General features: G+C 42.8%; 1 protein-coding gene across 1 annotated transcript; it reads left to right on the forward strand.

The window, feature by feature from the left end:
• The first annotated feature begins 942 nt into the window (after window positions 1-942).
• Window positions 943-11,314, forward strand: OTULIN (OTU deubiquitinase with linear linkage specificity). The gene is given in 9 exon segments (XM_015854435.2): window positions 943-991; window positions 3,568-3,794; window positions 3,797-3,897; window positions 5,104-5,171; window positions 6,151-6,245; window positions 7,060-7,203; window positions 8,386-8,511; window positions 9,333-9,602; window positions 10,615-11,314. Coding segments are annotated over 9 exon segments (1,260 nt in total). The 3' UTR covers window positions 10,795-11,314.
• Window positions 11,315-18,501: the final 7,187 nt, after the last annotated feature.

Raw genomic sequence — 18,501 nt, forward strand, 5'->3', positions numbered from 1 at the left:
AATGAGACAGGTTTGGAGCTGCATTGATTATAATGGGGTTTTCTGATAATACACTTTAGCTATGAACAAAACATACAGTTGTGTAAAAGGAAATGTATATACATATACGTGTAAAATATATATATAGCCATATATAGGAGGGTAAAAGCCAAAACATCCTGAACAAGCTGCATCTGGATCTATGTGGTGCTTGGGAAAGGACAGGTGCTGCAGCATCTTTTCAGAACAGTGGATATAGAAAAAGTTTGCTGCAGGAATCCAGAAGCCTGGACATGTGCTAGAGAGCTCTGCTCTGCTTATGTCAGGTCACTGCTCTTATCTTTCTAACCTGTGAACTTCTGACTACTACTGCCTTTCTGCTCTTGAACTGTGGATGGCTGACTTCATAAGATTACTATCCTCTAACAAGTGTGTAATCTGTGGACACGAGAACTGTTTGAGTATGAAAATCACTGAATGCAGCATACAGATGTTTCAGCTCCCTTTTGTATAATGTGTTGTGTGCACCTTTTTGTCTTATCTAGTGATAATTCCAATGGATTTGTATTATAGGTCCAAACCCTGGAGTTGTGAAATGTTTACCAAGTACTTCAGGTAACAGTAATTCAGAATCTCCGTAAGCTTTGTGAACCAATTAGATCATTAATATGAAATTATCGGGGTCAACCAAAACAAGCTTCATTATGTTTAATTAAAAAAAATAAAGTCTTAAAATATTTATCTAATGCTATTTTTAAGACTATGGTAGCATAGAAGAGGAGTTTATACGTGGGGAGTGATATCTGATGAAGACACAGGTTGGTAACAGTGTGAGGAGGAGGGTGTGGAAGAAGTGTGGCAGGGAGCCACTACAATTATAAGCCCTAATAAAGGAAGGTATTTGAGGGAGATTAAATACAACTAAATGCTTTGTTACAACAATGCCAAGTTATAGGTGGTAGCATGGGGTACTGCATACGTTTCAAGCCACCCAGTGGTTGCTCTATCCATGGTAAGCACCTAATGTTTTTAATGTTGTGAGATTGTGGCAAGGTAAAATAACCTACAGTGCCTCCCAATATTTATACTTCTGCCATCACCATTCCACGCAGAAAAGTTTCATCCTCTTGGATGAATTGCATTCTTTACTTAGGCAGCAATGTCTTTCCACAGTCCAGCAGCCCAAATAGGTTTACCCCTCCGTTGCCAGTTATTTTGTTCCCACTGCTGTAACAACCCCCATAAGGCATTTGCCACCATCCATGAGTCAGTATAAAGATAAAGCATTCAAATGGATGGATCTAGTTTATTTGATTTGTGAACTGGGGAAAAAAAAAATAATAATCCATGTGCAAAATAGACTTTTTAAATAAAGAATAAAAGGAACCCATGAATTTGAGTACTGTAATGAAAGCTATACTATTTCTTGATTTCAGTACTAACAGCATTCTCTGGTGCAGGTTTCATACTCTGAGAGTTCTTTATGATGTTTTATTTCAGTATCTCAAATTGATGCTACTTCTCTTAATAGCACAATATATCACAAAGCAGATCTGACTACAAGAAGGCACCCTCTTCTTACATCTGAAGTCAGATTTACCATCAGTACAGCTGATGAGAGTCCTCTGCTCCTTTGTGAGAAAGGGTCACCTGCACACTCACATTACCAAAGAAACACAACAGATACAGACACATCAGAATCCCTAGGCAGAACATTACAACTCACCTCTTCATCCTGATCACAACTCCAGACAGCTGGTTGACTTCTCACTCTTCAACTTCCACCTACCTTACTACACCCAGGTAGTCAGGCAGATCCATGGTCTACATTTCCAAAGAGAAGGTCACATCAGCTCAAAGAAATTGGTGGCTGTGTTACCTACATCATTCTCACCTGAAATGTGTGTTTAACTAACCCCACTAGCAGAAGTCTTAGCTTGAAAAAAGTAGCTTGCAGTCACAGACCAGAAACAGCTTTGCCCACATAGTTCCATTTATCATGTAATCCAGCTCACATGGTACTTCACAACTTCATTCAGGTGGCTTCAGAAACCTGCCAGGAAACAATGATTTATTTAATTTAATATCAAGTCAGTCTTAGCAGCAGCAGCCACAGCAATTTACGAAAATAAAATTCCCCCCCCCTCCCCCCTAAAAAAAAAAACAACAAAAACCAGAAGATATAATAAGCATACTTAAGGTTAATGTAACCATAAGGAAATGAGTACAAACCCTAATTCTTAACTTCCTTTACAAGCTGTAATACTAGAATGTGATGGAAATGATAACAGTAATAATGGGATTGCAAAGTCCAAGGCTGTAGCAAGTAAGGACAAGCCCAAACACAGCAACCATGGATAGAGAAAAGAAAGAAGGTTTGCTTACCTTCAGCACACCTCATCCATACTGATGCTAGGGTGGAGAAGATAGAGCATGCTATATGTTCAGGTTTCTTAAACTGCTGTCTCATGAAATTGCTGGAGTTTTCCATTTAATATCACTGTTTGGTTTCTTCATGTCTCTATTTCCTATCTTTTTGTTTTTGTAGAGCTCTGTCGTAGTTGAGGAAGTCCCAAAATATGATCTGCTGTTGTTGCTGTTGCTGCTGTTTCACTCTGTGCTTTGTAACCCCTTTATTATCTGAGCCTGGGGAATACATAAAGAATTGTAAATGCTTTGGGGAAAAAGTATGTTGAACTAGTATGTTGTCAATAACAAAAAGCAAGATGGTATCCCTGTCCTGAAGACTTTACAAAAGATCTCTCTTCTGCTGGAAAACACCGCTGTATCTGTGCACATAAGTCATTATGTATGACTCAAGCTCTAGATTAAAGAAATTATGACTAATGTTCTTTTCAAATGTTGGTGCAAAATGGAAAACAGTGGAGGCCTGATTTAAAGGTTAACTCCCTCCAAATGCTCATTTGGGAGGACTCGTTCTACCAGAATATGCCTTTCTTACTCTTCTTCTTCTCTAGTTTTTAATACTAATTGGTGTACACAGCTCTGAGTAACACGTTGCTTTGAAAGGTCTGTAATTTGCTTTCTACCTTAGGTATTTCGGTTTGGAGTTTAACAAAGGTGTGTGAATCATGGGCAGTATTATTTCTGGAACAGAAAACTCTTGCTCATTAATGTTTTATTCCACTTCTACCAGTACCTGAAGCCTGTGACTAGCAGATATAGTTAGTAATTTAGCCTTCCAATACTTGAAAAGAATCTGCAAGCAGGAGGGAAATCAACTTTTTACGTGTACAGATAGTGACAGGACAAGGGGGAACAGTTTTAAATGAAAAGAGGAGATATTTGGGTTTGATGTTGGGGAAGTTTTTCACTGACGGGGTGGTGAGGCCCCTGTTGGCGCTCAAGGTCAGGTTGGATGGGGCCCTGGGCAGCCTGACTCCAACTGCTCACAAGTAAAATCACTGCATCACTTTGTTTCCCGTCGGTTCTACGTATCCAAACTAGCACTCATGCTCCCTGCTGGTGCTCTGGGGTATTGCCATTTCTCCTTCCATTCCCTGTGACACCAAGCATCCGGAACGGGAAGGAGAGGCAGAAGGAGAGCGGGTGCCTTCCGGCGCTGAGGGCTGGGTGGGACTATTGCTGCTGTGTGTGAGCGTGCTTCACAGACACAGAAGAAAGCCGGGATCGCCATGCAGGTGATGAAGCATGAAAAAGAAGCTGCTGTTCCTTGTAGCGAACTGGGTTCGACAAAAACAGCTACTGAGCACAAAGAGCAACCTGCAGAGGAAGTGGGAGAAGGAAATCTGTACAGAAGTACTGGGGGACCTGAGGGGAGAAATAGGATTAAATCCTATTTAATTCTATTGTGACGCATGACGACGTTGCTAAAGATTGTGAAATATATCTGCACGTGTCTGATAATCCTTCAGCAATGGAGGCGTCTGTGGACAGGTGAGGACTTACTTTTTTGTGGAGAAACTTTTTCCTATGGGAAGAGGTGCTTGCACTATATGTAAACTAGGCTAGAAATCACTCTCCTAATTGGGTACCAAGTTCTTATTTTATCATAGTGTTTTCCAGGTATATATTCTTCAAGATAGATATTGAAATTCTCCACAAACCCTCGTGGAACTTGATTTTTGGTGCAAAATAAGATTAGGTATGGAAATTAAGATTTGTCCAGTGCCCCACAATAATTAGGGTAAGGGCTTGGGACACACTTCTCAGATACACCTCAGCAGGTAGTAGAGAACTGTGTTTAGTATCTGCCATGTTGTTTCTCTCTCTAGTTCATACTTAAGTATTGTTAGAAATCAGATCTCAAGTGTCTGCTTGAAACTTGAGTAACAGCGAAACTGTAGTTTCCTATGACTGCACTATAGATGACAGGGTGGTGGTGAAGTCACTGTCCCTGGAGGTGTTCAGGAAATGTTTATGTGTTGTACTGAGGGACGTGGTTGAGTGGGAATATTGGTGGTGGGTGGATGGTTGGACTGGGTGATATTGGAGGTCTCTTCCAATCTTGATGATTCCATGATTCTATGATTTCTCTTGTTCTCAAGGGAAATATATGCAAATGGATTAACAAAGTTACTTCTTATTTCTTCTTAAGAAAACAAATTTGGATGTAGATGAGTGTAATTTAGTACCACCTGGCTACACAAAACCTTTCCTTGCAGTTTCCTTAACTGCTTGTCCTCTCTCCGTCGCATGAGATGAGGCAGGATCACTGGTTGTGTTGTTGCTCAACCCCAGTGGAATATAGACTTAAAGCTTTGGTGAGTAATGTGTTCTCAGTGGTGTGCACAGATGTAGTATTTATGTATGTATGACAGGGCTTTGTGGCTTTACACATCTGTCCTCTCAGAATTACAAATCTAAAGAGACTGCAAGTGCTCTCTAGTCCCCATGCATCTGGCAGAAGAAAAGTCCAGGCAGTTTCATTACTAACATTGGTGTCGTGTAGAATCATAGAATGGCCTGGGTTGAAATGGACCACAATGATCATATAGTTTCAACACCCACCCTCCCCCCAACCCCCGGCCCCATGCATTGTTGTAGGGAAGTGCTTAATGAAATGTGTGTGATTTGATTTCCATCTTACAACAGAAAAATTTAATGAGAGTTGTTTGTACCGTTCCATGATGCTCAATGTAGTGAGGACGTTTGTCGTGATGCAGAGGAGGGAGAGAAGATGCAACACACTTGCAAGATGAGCACTTCAGGTGTGTTTGAACTTTGTGCTATTTCAAATACAGTATTACAACTAATTGCAGCGCTAACTTGCAGTGATTTCACACCTTCCTTTCCAGGGATTTTTGTGCAGAGGTTTCTCTGTACAGTACATTGTGGTTTTTTAATACAAGAATCATTTTTCTGTGAATCTATTTGCTCGTAACATATTTTTTTCTTGTGCTTCTGTAGATATTTTATGAGAGAATATGAATCCTTTGGAAAACAGTGATATAGCCTACGTGCTGACTCTTGAGAGTGATGTGTGATGACCATAAATCAGTATCTGTTGAGCTCCCTTGATGATCTTAAGTCCCATTTGTTTTGGAATTGAAGCTGTAGAAATTCTAAGATAGTGCTGCATATATATCACAGTCTCACAGTCTCGTGCAGGTTGGAAGGGACCTTAGAGATCATCGAGTCCAACTCCCGAGATTTGAGCCTCTTGTGTAGCAGAGCGGCACTTCTACCACTTGCGCCACAGGGGGGATTTGAACCCGGGCCTCCAGTGTTGCAATGCGGCATTCCTACTGCGCCACATATATATATATAATTTCCTTTCTGGCTTATTTAGGAAGATATACTATCTTCTTTCTCTACAGTTTGGCTACTGAATGAAGAAGAGAAATTCCCACAGAGTGTTTTTCTCTCCCTTTTTCCTAGCAGAAGTTAGTCAGGTACTCTGTTATTTCTGCTCTTTGCCAGTTAATATTTTTTAGAAGACAGAAGAGTGTTCTTTTTTGCTGAATTAAATCATTATTTTTGTTCGTTTGCCATTTTCAGAGCATACAGTTCCCCCCCCACCAGTAGCTCCATAGTAGCTCCGTGTTGTGCAGCCAGTCACTTTTGTGACTTTAATGTGATAGTGTGTATCTATAAGCTCAAGTTATAACGTGTTTTTTTTTTCTGTGCTGCTGTATGCTGTGTTTCACAGCTCATCTCAGGGTAATGTCATAAACTCTGTGTTGACAGAATATAAATTAAGCGTTGCACCTGAAATGTGCATCCTGGAGTACAGCAGAAAAGAATGGAAAGGAAATACACCAGTAGCAAAAAGGATGAGAAAGGTATATTTTCTTTTCTCTGCACTGGGTTTGTTGTTTTTATTTCTGTGTTTCATGGATGGCTTTTTACATGAAAGGTTTTTTAAACCAGGAAAGGTAATGGCAGTATTTTGCAGTATTAAGTCTTCAAAGCTGCTGGTAACTGGATGATGGTTTTGCTCACACAAAGCCAAAAATGTTTTGTGTAAATCAAGAGATTGGTGACACTGCAGATGTAGAGATTTGGATCTTGTTAGGTGAGCTGAAAAAACATACTAAGCTTCAGAAGGTGAGTTTCAACAGTGCTTCTTTTGTTACAAGTGTATGTATGGGAACAGCAAGGAGGGGACAAATGTGATGATTGTGTAAAGGAAGATTTTTCCCCCGAGGCATAAATAAGCCGCGTGACAAGTATTGGGTAAATGGCATAAACTATTGCTGAAACTTCTTGTTGTAATCATGCCGTGTTTTAAGGCTTATATTCTTATGTGTTTGGGTTTTGTTTGAAGCTGAAGTGGGCTACCTACATTTCAAAGGTGTTTCTGCTGTGCAGTCAGATAAAGCCACAAGCAGTTCCCTACTTCAGTTTCATTGGTTTCTTCTTTGATATTTAGCAGAACTACAGAAGTTTTGTTTTTTGTAAAGTGAAATTTGTGACATAAAGTCATACGTACTTCCAAGTCATTGATTCGATCAAACCTTTCTTGATATTTGAGAGAGCTTTATCATTGGATGCTGATATTGCAATTCCTTTATGATACTGGTGCCTACAAATATCTTATTCCCTTGAAATGTTTTATTAACGCTTTTGTGTTATTTGGATTTCTTATTTTCCTAGGGATATGAAGCAGTTGCACAGAAGTTTTCATCAATAAGGCAGATACGAGGCGATAACTACTGTGCTCTCCGAGCAACTCTGTTCCAGGCACTAAGTCAAGCTACTCAGTTACCGCGCTGGATGCAGAGTGAGGATTTTCCTGTGGTATGTGTAAAGTCGCTCTTTTGAGAGTAGATGTTGTCTCTAACCTGTCGGATGATCTTTGTGGTCCCACTTCTGTTACGTACCAACACATCAATATTCCTTAAATTGAGAAGCAGTAGTGTTCTTTGTTGTAGGCGGTTAGCGGGTTAGTGCATTGTAGGTTTACAGTGATGGCTCCAACTTGGTATTGAGTCCACATCTCTCTGTAGCTCCTAGTTTATAACATACAAATGTTATTATACTGACTGCAATGTGGCTTGCCACTAAAGAGAAACTAGTGCTAATTTGGAGTCCTCGTAAAATGAAAAGCTGTTGGTACATATGCTGCTCTAGCCAAATGGTTGACTTAATGTGAAGCACAAATTACAACACAAGTTCTAGTGGTGGAATGGATTAATAAATGAGAGTCCAGAGCTGTGCATACAACTGCCGGTGTGTCCATCAAGAGGAATGTGAAAGCTCTTAAGTGAGCTGACAGCAGTAGTACAGGAGCAGTAGAAAAGGCAGGTCTTACACTAGAGTGTCATCTGCTGCATCAATTAATCTTCAGGTTGTATTCTTCTCTGTGAGAAACCTTGTCCCGTAGTTCAGGGAGCGATGTTCTCTGGAAAGGAAATGCAGTTTTTGTGTTCCCGGCTAAGTAATCAGTGCTTCACCAAGATCTGTGTTTTGTCTGGTGGATATGGCATCTTTCATTGCTGCTTCTGTTCAGAGAAACTTTCAGACACAGTCATTGCTGTCTGGAGCTGGACTTCAGAAACAAAACTTGAGCTACTTAAGCTTCTTTTTCTCTAGCTTTAAATCGGGACCAGTGCTCTGACTGTGAGCCAGCAAACCTCTGTGTCCAAGGAGGCTGTGGATGCCCCAGCCCTGCAGGCATTCAAGGCCAGGCTGGATGTGGCTCTGGGCAGCCTGGTCTGGTGGTTGGCGACTCTGCACATAGCAGGGGGGTTGAAATTAGATGATCATTGTGGTCATTTTCAACCCAGGCCATTCTATGATGATACAGTTCTATGAAATATGACTCAACCAAGTGTGTTCAGTTATGGTCGTGGTATGATGTGTTTGGAAAAACACAATTCGTGTTAAGATGAGCAATAAGATATAAAATATAGTAATGTGAAGTTCTTCCTTTCAGGATTTGTTACTTCAGCTGCCTTTTCTTCTTCTGTTAACTTCCAGCTTCCTGAGAACTTGTTAAGCAAATATGACTGGATCAAGCAGTGGCAGCTAAAACAGAAACCAAGCAGAAAGACGGGAGAAATAAGTGATGAAATAAAAGAATATTTATTGCTACTAAGGAAGAAGGTTGGAAGAGTATTTGTTTGTTTTTGGTCCTTGTCAAATGAGAAAAGTGACAAACAGTTTTGCATAGGGATGCAAAACACTGTATGTATGCTGCAAAAAATCAAAGAAAGGCTGGTCTTCCTCTGCTTGCTTTGGCCCAGTGCTGAAATTAATATGTATGCACCTGTGCAGAGAATTGTTAAAGTTTCAATGAAAGAATCAGTGTAATAGAGCAACATCTCCATTCTGTTACTTTTTGTGTTGTTATAAAGAAGTGATGTATATCACCAGTAAGTCTTGTTGCTGCTTTGAGCAGCTCACAAAAGAAAAAACCCACAGAATAATGCTGAAGTAATTTCGAAGGAGTAGGTTTTGTTTGTATTTGTGCTTTAACACCCTGAAGGTGTTCAAGGCCAGGTTGGATGGGGCCCTAGGCAGCCTGGTCTAGCATTAGATATGGAGGTTGATGGCCCTGCCTGCAGGTTGGAGCTTGATGATCCTTGAGGCCCCTTCCAACCCAAGCCATTCTGTGATTCTGTGAATGGCACAGGACGCAGCCTGTTACCTTTCTCCTATGACAGCGTGTTTTGTCACCTTGTAAATATTTCCAGCATCCCCCTATTTTGCTTTTGTTGAGGACCAGCTAAAGCAAAATCAGACTGGCCCGGCTTGACTTTGGCAGTGCAGCAGCTGTGGGTATACTGTAGTGCTTCTGTCAAAGCCTTTCACAAGTTAAATTTGGAGTGCCTGCGCTGAACATCTGACAATTCATGAGTGACTTCTTGCAACTCCTGCACAGTGATGGCTGTTGATATGTGTTGTACATTGTTTTTTTTTAACAGTGGAAGAGCATAAGTGACATCAAATGTCCTGTTGAGAAACAAGAAGCTTGTGATGCATTGTTTACAAATGAAGAGGAGGAGTACAGTCTGTACGAAGCTCTGAAATTCTTGATGCTTAACACCGCCATTGAGTTATACAACGATGAGAAAAATGGAAGGAGAGTTCCAATCTTCTCATGGCTACTGTTTGCTCGTGATACATCTAGCAACCCTCATCAGTTAATGCATAATCACCTGAATCAAATAGGTCACAGTGGAGGCCTTGAGCAGGTGAGGAGAGATTGTTCTTACAGTGTGTGTTTTTTTTGCTTGGAGTTCTCAGTGTCAAGTAGCTTAAGATATCATCCATTTTTTGTTAGTCTGTCAGAACTTAACGTAGGTCTTTCATTGAGGAAAATAATAATAGAACTACTTGTGCTAAAAGTCTGTAAAGATCTTCCTTATAAGCACTAATTTTGCGTGGCTGATAACATTTGGGTACCATTCTTTGGAAGTATGGTATCCTTTGGATAGTTTCAATTGTTCTAAAATTAACAATTAAGACACTATAATAATATGATAAAGTCTACTGCTCAAACTATGAAGAGATGGTGTGTAGTACATGTACTTACTGAATTCTGACAACTATTGCCTTGTATGTTGTGGAAATTTATATTACCTAGCAGGTAATAAGATTAATAGTTCCAAAGACTGTAGGCAACATCCATTTAAAAAAGGGATATGGTAGTGCTGTTAAATAGTTAAATTGCTATTTAGAACATGCTTGTTACTGTAGTAGACAAAATGAACAAGCTGGAAAAATCTTCTCAATTCTGTTTAATGCCTGCAGGCTTTGTAAGGGCTTTCTGTGTGCTGTTGATCAGTTAGAAAGTCAGAGTACCAACAGAAAGAGGAAGGATCGTTGCCTGAAACCAGTCCTTGTCTGGTTTGGTAACTTAATGGCATGTACACTGGTACAAAAGAACATCTTTCCTACCTGCTTGTGGCAGTAGGGAAATGAGGTTCTCTGAACAGACCCCTGTTTCGTAAGGAGCAGTGTCTTACTGTGCCATTTCTGCAAATGAAGAGCATGTTAAAGGCATGGCATCTTCAAGCAGTTTATGCAGCAAGTCATGGATGCCTTTAAGCATCAAGGTACTGAGCATGTATATACATCCACATTTTATCATTCATGTTTTTTATTAAAAGTAACATCCAGTTGGTTTTGGTATTTCTGTAAGAAATATCTTGCAAAGGACACATTAGATTTTACATATTCTATTTCTGCTTTGTTCTAATGTAGGTGGAAATGTTTCTCCTTGCTTACACTCTGCAGTACACCATCCAGGTGTACCGACTGTATAAGTGTAGTACGGATGAATTCATCACATTTTATCCCAGTGATCCAGAGGAAGACTGGCCGGTAGTGACTCTCATAACTGAAGATGACAGACATTATAACGTTCCAGTCAGAACGCACTAAGAAATGATGCTATAAAGGGGATTTTGAACAGGCACACCTGTGCTTACGGAGGTTCCCAGCGCTGTTTTGAAACAGCATGATGATGAAATGGATGTTATTAAACTTGCAACAACTTGAAGTTCTTGTTCTAGAAGTTTGCATCTGAACTCAAATATCAGGCAGGTTCTGTCTGCAGCATAACACAATAAAAGTGGCTTCTATTACTAATGTTTAAAAAAAAAAAAAAAAGTGGATACTTTTGGAGAGGTACTTATTATTTAAAAGTTTTGCTATGCTCGGAGCTTGTGTTATTTTTCTAAACCTTAGTGTCTAATTTAGAAGTCAGGCATCTGTTACACTGAAAATTAAGAGCTCTTCCCCTTTCAACCGCTGGAAAAGATTATGGTAGAAGGCATTGGCAGTAAAGGAGTATCAGCCTTGTTTGTTAGCAGGTCACAAATTCAAAACCTACACAAAACCAACTTCAGTTGTAGTAGCTGATATGAGATAACCATGTGCACATAAACTCCATGTCTGTTAACATTGCTGTTTCTGTAGTGTTAAGCTTTGCTGGTAACTCTGTAGAGAATACAGCACAAATAGATGGCAGTAAATTTATGGTGGAACTTCTCTACTCTTGGGTGGACAATGTACTGTGTACTCCCCTCCCAGAAGGGGAGTAAACTCTTCGAAAGAGCTGACAATAGCAGGACACAGGGAAATGGATTTAAGTTGAAAGAGGGAAGATTTAGGTTGGATGTTAGGGGGAAGTTCTTCACTAGGAGAGTGGTTAGGCCCTGGAACAGGCTGCCCAGGGAGATTGTGGATGCCCCGTCCTTGGAGGTGTTCAAGGCCAGGTTGGACGGGGCCCTGGGCAACCTGACCTAGTAAAGGTGTATGTTTGGTGGCCCTGCCAGGCAGGGGGGTTGGAACTACATGATCCTTGAGGTCCCTTCCAACCCAGGTCATTCTGTGATTCTGTGATGTAGGTGGCTCTGTGTTTCTGCTTAGGATTATTCAAAGTTCTTTAAACAGAAAAACTAAAGGGGGCAGTACTGGCGTATCTAAACACAACTAAAGAAAGCCTTCACCTCAAAGTGTATGACCTACAGATTATTCTGCAGACGAGTGAAGCTGGTGAAAATCTCCATATATTTGGAGCTGTGTGATACTGAAGGCTTTTTAAGGGCTGGGTTTAAAGAATTAATACCTATCATCTTCTTTCTGGCCTAGTGGAAGCATACAGCACAGTTTCTTTACATGAAGGAAAACAGTGGTCCAGATCATCTTGGGACTTGCTGGGCTTTGAACTGTTACATGTGGTAATGGTTGGTTGGCTGTAGATAGAGCTTAGTACTGAAGTGGAGCAGCAAGCAGGGTGGAGAATTTGGGCTTGGTGCAGCTTTGAGAAGCTGGTGCTGAAACCAGCCTGGTGGTGCCTGTAGGAGCTCACCCAGAGCCTGGGGAGATGCAGGTGTGTTCAGTTCAGGAGTGTATCTGCATGCAGATTGTTGAGTCAACACAAATTAGATCCAGGCCAAGTTTATTTCTGTGGGACAGCAACAGCCCTACCATAACGCAGGGAGAGGGAGACTCATTTTGAACTGAGATGGCGATCATGGTAAAACATCCCTGTGTAGTTGTTAAGGGATGTGGGGAGAGGGAGCTCTCGCATTGCGTATGGGGTATATAGCTCTCATCCCTAATATTTGGGTTAGTTGTGCATCCTGTTGTCATCAGGCCATGGCTGGCCTTGGTTCCACCAGTATTCTAGCTGGCAGGAAAGGACTGAAAATGTTTTAAGACGGCCAAATGTTCTTTAAGAATGCTCCCTTTTGTGGTAATGGTGGAAGCTTACAGTTAGAACATTCTGGAAGCTTTCCACTAGATGAATCACTGTACTGTGGCATCGACTAATGTGCTTTAAATCAGACAGATGCAAAGGTTATTTTCATTTACACATTTGTAGAGGAGAATCAGAATCTGAGAAACGAAGAGGAGTCTGGCTTCACCCCTTCCAGTCACTCAGACACACTGCATGTAGCTGTGCTCCCCTGGGTGGGCCCTGCCTTCCTACCAGGTGCTCAGTCACTGGTTCAGGCCATGACTTAGCATTTCTGCTACAGTGGGCTTTAAGGTCCCTTCCAACTCAAACCATTCTGTGATTGTTTCTGAGGTAGTTTACTCTCCTAACACAATGATGAGGCTAAACAAGGTTCAAGAATGATGAAGGTGGTGAAATAGTGAGATTGGACTCTTAGATTGTCCAAGAGCAGATCAAATCACTTTTAGAATGTGTAAATCTAATAATTTCTACCCACATTTAGAGCTGTGCAGACTTATTGCAGAGTACAAAGATGGTCCCAGCCATCATACCCTTTGGTCTGATATGTGAGGCTGCATAACTATATAGGGTACCAAAGGGGAGGTCCTGATTTGCCATAGGGACATGATTAAGGTCCCCTTAGCAATGAAAACAGGAGTGTTGACCATGATGTCTGCAGGCCATGTACCTATTACTGGGGGACTACTGATCCCCCAACCTCCAGTAATCTCCCCCAAGGTGCAAGTAGGCCACACCACTCTTGTTCTGTTCTCCCAGTCCCATTTTTGGCCTTTCTTTGTGAGTCAATACAAAGGCCTCAGATGCTACACTGTGAGGTATAAAGGAATGTCAGCATTCCAATATACCCCAAAATTCTTGCAGCTGCCTTGGCACGGCAGGGACTGGGAATGCCTGCACCTTGTCTATTATTGCACTGGGTAGTATTTTGGTCTTTCCCAATCAAACTACCCAGGAATTTCATGGAAAAGCCTGCTCCTTGAACCTTTTTTTGGGCTTATGGCCCATCCTTTTTCTTGTAAATGAGCACTTAATGAGTCTACTGCCTTTCCTGATGCATCTTTGTGTACATCTTTGGAGGCCGGTGTTTGTTTCATAGAATATCCCAAGTTGGAAGGTACCCATAAAGAATCACAGAATGACCCGGGTTGGAAGGGACCTCAAGGATCATGTAGTTCCAACCCCCCTGCCTGGCAGGGCCACCAAACTTCCACATTTACTAGATCAGGTTGCCCAGGGCCCCATCCAACCTGGCCTTGAACACCGCCAAGGACGGGGCATCCGCAGCCTCCCTGGGCAGCCTGTTCCAGGGCCTAACCACTCTCCTAGTAAAGAACTTCCCCCTAACATCCAACCTAAATCTTCCCTCTTTTAACTTAAAACCATTTCCCCTAGTCCTGCTATTGTCAGCCCTTTTCGAAGAGTTTACTCCCCTCCTGGATATAGGTTCCCTTCAGGTATTGAAAGGTTGCAGTGAGGTCACCCCACAGCCTTCTTTTCTCCAGGCTGAACAAGCCCAACTCCCTTAGCCCTGTCCTCATAGGGGAGGTGCTCCAGTCCCCTTATCATCTTCGTGGCCCTCCTCTGGACCCTTTCCAACAGCTCTATGTCTTTCTTGTACTGAGGGCTCCACACCTGGACACAGTACTCCAGATGGGGCCTCACAAGAGCAGAGTAAAGAGGGAGAATCACTTCCCTGTCCCTGCTGGCCACCCCTCTCCTGATGGAGCCCAGGATCCCATTTGCTTTCCAGGCTGCCAGAGCACACTGCTGGCTCATGTTAAGTCTCTCGTCCATCAGTACCCCCAGGTCCTTCTCTGCCGAGCTGCTCTCAAGGACCACTCCTCCCAGCCTGTACAGGTGCCTGGGGTTCTTCCAGCCCAAGTGCAAAACCTTGCACTTTGCCGTGTTGAACCTCATTAGGTTCAGCTGGGCCCACCTTTCAAGTCCATATCATCAAGTCCAACTCCTGGCTCCACATAGGACCACCCAAAAAAACAAGACCTCTCACTGAAACTCTTCCTAGAGCCCCTTTCTTTGAGTGGATATATATAAGTATTGCATAACATTCTGGGTTTTGCTTTTCTGCATCATATCTGGGTGTTTGGTCCTCAGGGCAGTTGTGCAGAGCTGAGAGCATCCACTTGGGTGACAGCTTGCTCTTCGACACTTCAGCAGCATGTCCACTTTGCAGCCTTTTCTGCCTCCATCTGGCAAAGTTAGTTTTCTGTGTTGGGGTCTAACAAACCGCAAGGGAAGACTTGTGTTTTGGAGGAGCGTGGTCCTTTCAACAAGTTGGTAGGCAGGAGTTGATAGCAGCTTCTATTCTCCCATCTGTCTTCTGAATTTATACTGTAGAGAGGAGAGGAGGGGCAGAACCAATAATAAGGTTGCTCCTCTAGGACTGCTGCTGATTGATATGCTTAGGTAATAGTGCTGGAAAAAAAGGGGAAAGAGAGTCATTAAAACAATGAGGGGAATAAAACACTTCAGGCATCTGACAGTTAATTTCCCTTGCATTGGGTAGCACTTGCACAGTGACAGGCTGTACTTAAACTGTCTCTTCCTTTGTGTCTCAGATTTCCATCTTCTTATCAGCCCAGAGAACACCCAAGTGGAACAGCAACATTCATCCCCCTGTATAACCTCAGGTGCTGCTACAGGAGATGCTGGCTTGGTGCTTCTGGTCTGTCAAGTGCTTCTATTATGTTTGCTTGGTTTACTCCTGTCACCAAGGCTTTTGTCTCATCCAGTTGTGCTGAAATAAAAAATAATAGACAACAACAACAAACCAAACCAAAACCACACCTTTTTAAATTAGCCAAAACAACCCAGTGCTTTTCCAAATGTAACAGGTAAGGGGAAATATTATTTTATAAAGAAAGAGCTGGTGGACTTGGAGCACTGCTTAGGGCTGTTTAAAGCAGAGCTGTGACAGCTTCTGAAATTATTAGATGGTCTGTCAGCCAAATGAAGTATCTGAGTGTTCCTAAATCCCTCAGTCACCACCATCCCATACATGCTTCATCCCAGCCAGCCTTTCTGCCTTTGAAGGGAGAAGACAGAGAATGGCAAAAGAGATCTATGCTCATGGGAAGTTCAAAGTGAAGAATAGTGTGAGATTTCTTGTGAGGAACCAGGATATAAGAGCTAAGAGTGCTGTTGTGAAGGCAGCTCTCTTGTATGGAAGGGGCTACCTTCTCATTGGTGCCTTGCCACAGAAACACCAGGCTCTCCAAAGAAACACTGTGTGGATGATGGTGGTATTTGGGTGAGGCATAGTATCATCCATTTTGGCTGCAAAAGGATACAGCAAGCAGATGGAGAATGGTCTGTGTTGGTATTGTTCCCACCTGCAATTGTGGACCCATGGTTGAGGACCCTTGCATGAGGTCTCTTTGTGCCTTCTGAGGAAATAACCTGGATTAAACCTGGATTCAGTTCACTGAGGGAATGGCAAGTTGTCCTTCTTACCAGTGAAGGAGCAGTCAGGGAGCAAAGAGGGGAGAACCTCTCTGCAGGCAGTGAGGAGAATCTGCTAAGGGGAGAGGAGACTTCCAAGGCTGCAAGCAAAGAAGGTGAGTTGTAAAGTGAAATAATACAAAAGATGGTAATAGATATTCAAAAGGTTATTTATAGGGGAAAAACCAATATAGATGACTCCAGTCTGGATGAAAAATGCTGACTATCCAGTCTTCACCAAGAAGTAATCTCCAAGAGACACTGCCTTAGTGGTGGTCAGCCCTTAAATAAGGTCTAGGAGAGGTGGAGTCAAGCTCCACTCCTTCCAGGAGCACAGCTCAATTACTCTCACCTGTGCTCCCACAGCTGACCCAACACTTGCCTCAGCTGATTAATCAGAGGTTCAGGCTGTGATTACCAGTTTCCCATACAGTGAGTCAATAGTGCTATCTGCCCTCTATTCTGTTTTTTCCTTCTCACGTGCTTGCAGCCTGACTTCTTGTTCAGGGAGAGAGAAATAAAGCCTATATTGTCTGAAAAAAGAGAAAAAGTCAGACTTGTTGCGTGTGACTGCCTGTTTCTTCACTTTCTGCCAAAACCCACAGTGCAGCAGTGATCCCAGGACATGTTTTGCTGCTGGGCTCTGGCCCTCCAGCAGTGGGTGCTGCCTACCTGCCCTGCGCTGAGTAGAGAGTGGATGAGGCCTGTGCCTCTGCAGGGCCTGCAGCTGTGCCCTTATGCCTGAGGGGAGGAACATCAACCCAGATTAAAACCAGAAACCCCAAACCCACTGTAGAGATGAAGCCAATAGAAATGGCTCCAACACCTGTGTTCTACTGTTGCACAGAGTGCAGAAGCAACCTCTTTTTCTGTGCCTTATCCCAGCCCACCTGTTTAATGGTGTAGATTTTTTTCTAGCATGGCCTCCTGCCAGGCCAGTGATCTCCACAGGGACAGCCAGGCAAGGTCAGGCCATGCCCTCTGCAAGCGGCCATGGGAAGGCTGTGCTGGGTGCCAACAGCTAATGAGTGCCTCAGGGAGTTATCTCTTGCTGATTTAAAGGCCCTAATTATATTTCTGGCCATGTTTTGCATTCTTGGCCTTGGGCAGGAATCAGCTATGAGGTGGCCAGGAATGAGCTGTCAGTTGTTGAAGAGCAAGAAGGGACAGCCACGGTGTCCTCTGCCAGTGCAGGGGTCTCTGAGGGCTCTCTGGGCAAAACATAGTGGCTGCAGCCAACAACGCTATGGATTGGATTGGATCAGATACACTGTACAGAGAGCTGCTGCCCAGCCTAAAGCTGAAAATAGAAAACGGCATCTGACCTGGCCATTTTGTGCCTCTGTGAGAAGACAGCAGAGGCAGCAGAGGCCTTGAAGTTGGCCACAGGTGTGAGCAACACCCTGCAGACCTTTGTAAAGCCTTAAATACAACAGCTGCTCAAGTGTTGCATCAAGGGCCACTCAGACTGTGATCCTGCCCTCAGCCTCCTTGCTGCAGTGGGTGGTGCAGATTTGGTTGCTCTGGAGTGCACAAGAGACAGAAACAGTGTTCAGACACTAAACATTTTTGGTGAAGGAATGTTTTCGCAGCTTTCTGAGAGTGCCTTTGGGGGTTTGCCAGATGGGTGGATGAAGGATCTGCTCGTGACTTTTGAGTTTATTCTGACGGGATGAGAAGAATGCTCTACCTTAAGTAATAAGTATCTTTTTAACAGGAATGATGAATGTTTTAGTGTTGGTGTGGAAAAAGTATTCTGAGTGTAATAATTCCATACTAGCAACTTACAAAGGCTTTGCAGTAATAAAGTGCCTGTCTTCTGTCGTTTTATGGATACCTTTGGATTTCATCAGCTTCAAGTTTTCCTGGTTTCAGCTGGGAGAGACTTTATTTTCTTTATAGTGTTGCTATGATGTTATATTTTGGCTGTAGGAGAAAAACAATGTTGATAACACACTGATGATTTAGCTGTTGCTGAGCAGTGCTGTACAGAGCCAAGGACATTAAGGTTTTTCAGTTCCTTGTGCCGTCCTCCAGTGAGAGGGGCTGGGGGGGCACAAGGAACTGTAAAGGGACAGAGCCAGGGCAGCTAACCCAGATTGGCCAAAGAGATGTCCCACACCACATGGTGTGATGTGAAAAGCTTGAAAAATGGCGGGGAGTTGGCCAGGGGAGCAGGTGCTGTGTGGGGTCTGGCTGGGCATTGATCAGCAGGTGGTGAGCAACTGCATTGTGCATAACCTGTTTTGTATATATGTATTTATACATACATATGTATACTTATTATTACTACTATTTTCTTCTTCATTTTCAGTTTTACTAAATCATCTCAACCCATGAGTTCTACTTGGTTGTTTTTTTCCCCCGACTCTCTTCCCCAAACCCTCTGGGAGGGGCTGCGTGGTGCTAAGCTGCTGCCAGGT

Source organism: Coturnix japonica, chromosome 2 (genome assembly GCF_001577835.2).
Source record: "Coturnix japonica isolate 7356 chromosome 2, Coturnix japonica 2.1, whole genome shotgun sequence".
NCBI lineage: Eukaryota > Metazoa > Chordata > Aves > Galliformes > Phasianidae > Coturnix > Coturnix japonica.